This window comes from Salmo salar, chromosome ssa17, assembly GCF_905237065.1.
Source record: "Salmo salar chromosome ssa17, Ssal_v3.1, whole genome shotgun sequence".
In the NCBI taxonomy this organism is placed as follows: domain Eukaryota; kingdom Metazoa; phylum Chordata; class Actinopteri; order Salmoniformes; family Salmonidae; genus Salmo; species Salmo salar.
In genome coordinates this window covers 1,355,045-1,363,378 of record NC_059458.1, presented here as the reverse complement: position 1 = coordinate 1,363,378, position 8,334 = coordinate 1,355,045, and the positions used below count along the sequence as shown (strand labels likewise).

The 8,334-nt window shown below is 38.6% G+C and overlaps 1 protein-coding gene across 1 annotated transcript in view; it reads left to right on the top strand.

The window, feature by feature from the left end:
• The first annotated feature begins 259 nt into the window (after positions 1-259).
• The window catches only part of LOC106561318 (leucine-rich repeat-containing protein 56), a 38,241-nt gene continuing 30,166 nt past the window's right edge, over positions 260-8,334 (top strand). The window contains exons 1-2 of the mRNA XM_014125150.2: positions 260-345; positions 1,092-1,251. Of these exons, the coding sequence (XP_013980625.2) occupies positions 1,105-1,251 (147 nt within the window). The 5' untranslated portion in view covers positions 260-345; positions 1,092-1,104. The remainder of the gene's footprint in view (positions 346-1,091; positions 1,252-8,334) is intronic.

Sequence of the window (8,334 nt, the reverse complement as noted above, 5' to 3'; positions counted from 1 at the left end):
TTGTGTAAATTCATCCGGTGTATATATGCATAGATGACATACAAATGTAATTTTGAATATATGTGTGTAGGCCTACTTTTTTGACAGTTTAATGGAGATACTAACATAAGCATTTAGCTGCACCAACTATAACATATGCTAAACTGCGACCAATAAACTTTGAAACGAACATGTATGGTCATGTATCATCGTTGTGTTGTAATCAATCAATACGATAAAAACATATTGACTACATATCCCAAGGGGCAAAGCCTCATTTATCATCGTATCCAGGAAGTTGGGTGCGTTGTCAAGCAAACTTGTGCGTGTCTTTGTAAATGCTCTGAAGAATGTGCACTAAATAAGGTAAGAAAAAATACGACATTGGATATTTGATCATCATAATGAAGAGTTATTTGTGGTTACATTTAGCCTTTTACATTCATTTGTTATCTGAAGCCAATCAAAACGTCAACAAACTTGTATGCAATTGAGATGTTAGACCGCTTGTTTTCATATCCTAGCTTTAAGTGTGGGACGTCAACTAGCTAGCTAGGCTAACTAACCAAATAGCCAGATAACCAGTTTAGTTACTTCTTCTGACAGTGCCTCAGAATGTCTTGTTTAGGAATTGATACAACATACGTTAGATACAGTATTGTAATCAGAAGTTGATAATGACAGCTAGCCAGCCATAAGCCAAATATTCTATGCTTTGAGTTGTTAAAGCTAGCTATACTCTTCCATGGTTTCTATTGCAATAACAGGAGCTACATCATCACCCTGAATTTCCACATAGGCTACCAGCCTTCTGACACACAGAAACAGGGGCAGACTGGGACCAGAAATCGGCCCTGGCATTTCTGTATTTATTTCCTTGAGGCCCCCCACACTGACCTATTATTTTATTTTTTCCTCCAGGCCCCCATTATTAGCGATTAATGATCCCTTTGTGCAAAAAAACCCAGGTTAGACAGACCCACTGGGCTAAAACTGGACGGGCCCATCTGGAATTTCATGTAAATGCCAGATGGGCCAGTCCCCCCCTGCACAGAATAATGTTACTTTTTTCACTAACCTATTATTATTTACCATTATTTGACCACTTCCAGGTGTCTGTGAGTGATGATTTGTTCCCAGGACTCAGCGAGGGTACTGGTGACTGAGCTGAGTGGGTCTGGTCAGATGAACCCAACCCCTGCTGCTTATGAGGACTCTGACATGCAGGTGGAGCTCTACCTCTCTCCAGAAAAGCTGGTGGGGCTCCTATTGGTAAAGGGAGGGGTGTGGCCCTTTCTATAGGCTAATTATAGATGTGGAATCATGCTTGACTGAATGTAGTGCATCAACACAATTCTATAATTGGGCAATTCCATGCCAGCGTAGCCCTAAAATATTTTTGCTATCTCAGATTCTAACGTATCCTTCCTCCCAATGAAGTTTATGTTTGACATGCTTTTTACATTTGTATCACAAAACATTTATGAGAAAATCATGATGAAAGTGGCCATTTTAGGCCCCTTTAAGACCTATACATGACTCCTGTAAGACCCTATGATCTGTGAACCCTACATGATGCAGACAACATCTTGGTGTCATTATACTCCTATTAGTGTGCACTCAAATATCTACTATGTCTAGATTCTGAAATACATATTTCACATTAATTTATTCCATATACAAAAGTATAATATGAATATCTCAAAAGTACCCTTTTTGAATTGGCAAATGTTTTGACGTATTGTTTTGAACAATATACTTTTCAAACACATACAATTTCCAGAGTGGGCTCTCTGGTACTTTTAATGAAATTACCCATTTTATACATAGAAATTGACACTATTGATCATTAACCCAATCACAGCCTTCCTTTAGGTTTGCATATGCAGCAAATCACCAGCAGAGGTAGTTCCCTTTGAGTCAATTTTCCCATTCACTGTGTTGGTGGTGCTCATAACATTTATCATAACTTCAGAATTAGCAGAGAGCCCAATCTGGACATTTTATGTTATCGTAGTGTATAGGCCTATTATTCCAAACAATATGTCTTAAAATGAACTAAATTAAAAAAGGTATTTTGATTTTTAATGTTGAATGAATTAATGTGAAAATTTCTATTTCAGAATCTATACATACTCCATATGCTAGAGCACACTATAAGGAGTATAATGACACCAATATGTTGTCTGTATCATGTACTGTTCACGGACCATTAGGTCTTATAGGAGTCATGTATAAAGTACAGTACCTTCAGAAAGTATTCATACCTCTTGACTTATTCCACATTGTGTTGTATTACAGCCTAAATTCAAAATGGATTAAATCGTTTTTTCCCCCACACCCATATACACATACTGTAATACCCCATAATGACAAAGTGAACACCTTTTTTGAAATGTTTTGAAATTTATTGACAAATTAAATACAGAAATACTAATTTACAGAAGTATTCACACCCCTGAGTCAATACTTTGTAGAAACACCTTTGGCGAAGATTACAGCTGTGAGTTTTTCTGGGTAACATTTTACATTTTAGTCATTTAGCAGACACTCTTATGCAGAGCAACTTACAGTAATGAGTGCATACACTTTTCATTCTCTAAGACCATTCCACACCTGGATTGTGCAACATTTGCCCATTATACTTTTCAAAATCTTTCAAACTCTTTCAAGTTGGTTGTTGATTATTAATAGACAGCCATTTTCAGATCTTGCCATACATTTTCAAGCCGATTTTAAGTCAAAACTGTAACTCGTCCATTCACTGTCTTCTTGATAAGCAACTCCAGTGTAGATTTGGCCTTGTGTTTTAGGTTCTTGTCCTGCTGAAAGGTGAATTCATCTCACAGTGTCTAGCGGAAAGCAGACTGAACCAGGTTTTTCTCTAGGATTTTGCCATGCCATTTTATTTTTTATCCTGAAAAACTGCCCAGTTCTTAACAATTACAAGCATACCCATAACATGATGCAGCCACCTCTGTGCATGAAAATATGGAGAGTGGTACTCCGTACTGTGTTGTATTGGATTTGCCCCAAACATAACACTTTGTATTCAGGACAAAGAATTAACAATCTGCCACATTCTTTGCAGAATTACTTTAGTGCCTTGTTGCAAACAGTATGCATGTTTTGGAATATTTTTTTTTATAGGCTTCCTTCTTTTCACTCTGTCAATTAGGTTAGTGTTGTGGAGTAAATACAATGTTGTTGATCCATCCTCAGTTTTCTCCTATCAAAGACATTAAACTCTTTAACTGTTTTAAAGTCATCATTGGCCTCATGGTGAAATCTTGAAGTGGTTTCCTTCCTTTCTGGCAACTGAGTTAGGAAGGACGCCTGTGTCTTTGTAGTGACTGGGTGTATTGATACACCATCCAAAGTGTATTAATAACTTCACCGTGTTCAAATGGATATTCAATGTTTGCTTTTTTTTGTTTTGTTACCCATCTACCAATAGGTGCCCTTCTTTGCGAGGCATTACAAAACCTCCCTGGTCTTTGTGGTTGAATCTGTTTGAAATTCACTGCTCGTCTGTGGGACCTTACAGATAATTGTGTGGGTACAGAGACGAGGTAGTCATTCAAAAATCAGGTTAAACACTATTATTGCACACGGAGTCCATGCAACTTATGTGACTTGTTAAGCAAATGTTTACTCCTCAACTTATTTAGGCTTTCCATAACAAAGGGGTTGAATACTTATTGACTCGACATTTCAGCTTTTAATTTGAAACGTTTCAAAAACCATAATTACACTTTTATATTATGGGGTATTGTGTGTAGGCCAGTGACAAACAGATCTAAATGTAATCTATTTTAAATTCAGTCTGTAACACAACAAAATGTGGAAAAAGTTAAAGGGTGTGAATTAGAGGTCAACCAATTATGATGTTCCAACGCCGATACCGATTATTGGAGGACCAAAAAAAGCTTGTACCGATTAATCGGCCGATTTTTATATATTTTTAATAATGACAATTACAACAATACTGAATGAACACTTTATTTTAACTTAATATAATACATCAATAAAATCTATTTAGTCTCAAATAAACAATGAAACATGTTCAATTTGGTTTAAATAATGCAAAATCAAAGTGTTAGAGAAGAAAGTAAAAGTGCAATATTTGCCATGTTAAAAAGCTAACGTTTAAGTTCCTTGCTCAGAACATGAGAATATATGAAAGCTGGTGGTTCCTTTTAACATGAGTCTTCAATATTCCCAGGTAAGAAGTTTTAGGTTGTAGTTATTATAGGAATTATAGGACTATTTCTCTCTATACCATTTGTATTTCATATAACTTTGACTATTGGATGTTCTTATAGGCACTATAGTATTGCCAGCCTAATCTCGGGAGTTGATAAGCTTGAAGTCATAAACAGTGCAATGCTTGAAGCACAACGAAGAGCTGCTGGCAAACGCAGGAAAGTGCTGTTTGAATGAATGCTTACGAGCCTGCTGCTGCCTACCACCGCTCAGTCAGACTGCTCTATCAAATATCAAATCATAGACTTAATTATAATATAATAACACACAGAAATACGAGCCTTAGGTCATTAATATGGTCAAATCCGGAAACTATTATTTAGAAAACAAAATGTTTATTCTTTCAGTGAAATACGGAACCGTTCCGTATTTTATCTAACGGGTGGCATCCCTAAGTCTAAATATTGCTGTTACATTGCACAACCTTAAATGTTATGTCATAATTATGTACAATTCTGGCAAATTAATTACGGTCTTTGTTAGGAAGAAATGGTCTTCACACAGTTCGTAACGAGCCAGGCAGCCCAAACTGCTGCATATACCCTGACTCTGCTTGCACTGAATGCAAGAGAAGTGACACAATTTCCCTAGTTAAAAGAAATTCATGTTAGCAGGCAATATTAACTAAATATGCAGGTTTAAAAATATATACTTGTGTATTGATTTTAAGAAAGGCATTGATGTTTATGGTTAGGTTCACATTGGTGCAATGACAGTGCTTTTTTTCGCGAATGCGCTTGTTAAATCATCACCCGTTTAGCGAAGTAGGCTGTGATTCGATGATAAATTAACAGGCACCGCATCGATTATATGCAACGCAGGACAAGCTAGATAAACTAGTAATATCATCAACCATGTGTAGTTAACTAGTGATTATGTTAAGATTGATTTTTTTTTATAAGATAAGTTTAATCAAGCTAGCAACTTACCTTGGATCCTTGCTGCACTCGCGTAACAGGTAGTCAGCCTGCCACACAGTCTCCTCGTGGAGTGCAATGTAATCGGCCATAATCGGTGTCCAAAAATGGCAATTACCAATTGTTATGAAAACTTGAAATCGGCCCTAATTAATCGGCCATTCCGATTAATCGGTTGACCTCTAGTGTGAATGCTTTCTGAAGGCGCTGTAGGTCTAAAGTTTCCACTATCATCATAAAAAAAAAAATCTAAAAAGGTTTGATACAAATGTAAAAAGCATGTCAAACATCCTACCAGAACAATCTGAGATACCAAAAATATATTTTTAGCCTACGCTGGCATGGAATCGCCCAATTGTATTCGGCACAAAACCTATTGGTTGCGAAATGGGCTGCATTGCCGACTCAGAGTCATATTTTTGGGTTCCTTAGCCGTATGAAGACAGAAAGCTATATACAGTCGTGGCCAAAAGTTTTGAGAATGACACAAATATACATTTTCACAAAGTCTGCTGCCTCAGTGTCTTTAGATATTTTTGTCAGATGTTACTATGGAATACTGAAGTATAATTACAAGCATTTCATAAGTGTCAAGGGCTTTTATTTACAATTATATTAAGTAATCTGCAAAGAGTCAATATTTGCAGTGTTGACCCTTCTTTTTGAAGACCTCTGCAATCCGCCCTGGCATGCTGTCAATTCACTTCTGGGCCACATCCTGACTGATAGCAGCCCATTCTTGCATAATCAATGCTTGGAGTTTGTCAGAATTATTATTATTTTTTTGTCCACCCGCCTCTTGAGGATTGACCACAAGTTCTCAATGGGATTAAGGTCTGGGGAGTTTCCTGGCCATGGACCCAAAATATTAATGTTTTGTTCCCTGAGCCACTTAGTTATCACATTTTCCTTATGGCAAGGTGTGCCATCATGCTGGAAAAGGCATTGTTCGTCACCAAACTGTTCCTGGATGGTTGGGAGAAGTTGCTCTCCTAGGATGTGTTGGTACCATTCTTTATTCATGGCTGTGTTCTTAGGCAAAGTTGTGAGTGAGCCCACTCCCTTGGCTGAGAAGCAACCCCACACATGAATGGTCTCAGGATGCTTTACTGTTGGCATGACACAGGACTGATGGTAACGCTTACCTTGTCTTCTCCGGACAAGCTTTTTTCCGGATGCCCCAAACAATCGGAAAGGGGATTCATCAGAGAAAATGACTTTACCCCAGTCCTCAGCAGTCCAATCCCTGTACCTTTTGCAGAATATCAGTCTGTCCCTGATGTTTTTCCTGGAGAGAAGTGGCTTCTTTGCTGCCCTTCTTGACACCAGGCCATCCTCCAAAAGTCTTTGCCTCACTGTGCGTGCAGATGCAATGACACCTGCCTGCTGCCATTCCTGAACAAGCTCTGTACTGGTGGTGCCCCGATCCCGCAGCTGAATCAACTTTAGGAGATGGTCCTGGCACTTGCTGGACTTTCTTGGGCGCCCTGAAGCCTTCTTCACAACAATTGAACCGCTCTCCTTGAAGTTCTTGATGATCCGATAAATGGTTGATTTAGGTGCAATCTTACTGGCAGCAATATCCTTGCCTCTGAAGCCCTTTTTGTGCAAAGCAATGATGACGGCACGTGTTTCCTTGCAGGTAACCATGGTTGACAGAGGAAGAACAATGATTCCAAGCACCACCCTCCTTTTGAAGCTTCCAGTCTGTTATTTGAACTCAATCAGCATTACAGAGTGATCTCCAGCCTTGTCCTCGTCAACAATCACACCTGTGTTAACGAGAGAATCACGGACATGATGTCAGCTGGTCCTTTTGTGGCAGGGCTGAAATGCAGCGCAATTCATTTTTAGGATTCAGTTCATTTGCATGGCAAAGAGGGACTTTGCAATTAATTGCAATTCATCTGATCACTCTTCATAACATTCTGGAGTATATGCAAATTGACATCATACAAACTGAGGCAGCAGACTGTGAAAATTAATATTTGTGTCATTCTCAAAACTTTTGTCCACGACTGTACATTCCTATATTCCTATGCATTTAAAAGATGCTTGAATGGACAGACATGTGACTAAGCGAATGAGCTATGACTCCGATGTGACACTGTTCTTACAGCCATTAACATGCTCCATTATCTTGATTGCTGAGTGGACATATGGGGGGACATTCATAAAAGTCTCACTTGCATCAGAGGTTGATGAATGGCACACTGGAGAATCTTTCCTTGCAGTGTTACTTTTAAATGGAGTTTGTTGGTTAGCATTTTATCAAAACAAACACTGAGCAAACAAACACTCTTCTCCCTCTCTTTCAGCGTCACTTTTAAAATGATTTGGTGGGCTAGTTTATACTGTAAATTAAGCTGTGGTGGGGTTGCCTGGTGGGAATGCTGTTAGCCTTTTCAGTGAGATTGGTCTCTGAGAGGGAGGAGACATAGGTGTGCCTACTGAGATGTGGCCATTAAAGCTATTGGGGAGGTTCTGATTTATCTCTGGTGTCTGTGCACCGTTCTGATTACGCTCAGCCAAAAGGCATGGGGTGCAAACACTCCCATCCATAATCATCTGTGGTGTTAACCTAGAACCTGACTACCTCCTCCAGCGACAGACAGACAATAGACACAGTCATGAGTAGAATTTAGAATGTTGTCGACGCCTGTGGAAGATAAGCTCTTACTGGTTTATTTTTCTCCAAAAGCAAGAGTAATTACTGCACAACACTCCCACTGGGCACACACTGGTCAAATCAATGTTGTTTCAACGTCATTTGTCAGCCTATTGTGACGTGGAATCTATGTGGATAACACATTTGGATTTGCAAAAAGTCAACAAGTACCGTTTTCATCTCATTTCAACCAGCGTTATAAACACTTAAATTAGGGTAAAACTTCAACTTAAATACAATGACTTAAACTGACTTACAGATTTGTTACATTAACATAATTTCAACATAATCATCAGAAATATGTACACTACCGTTCAAAAGTTTGGGGTCACTTAGAAATGTCCTTGTTTTTGAAAGAAAAGCAACTTTATTAAATAGTACACGCAAAACACCAGTCTCAACGCCAACAGTGAAGAGGCGACTCCGGGATGCTGGCCTTCTAGGCAGAGTTCCTCTGTCCAGTGTCTGTGTTCTTTTGCCCATTTTAATCTATTATTTTTATTG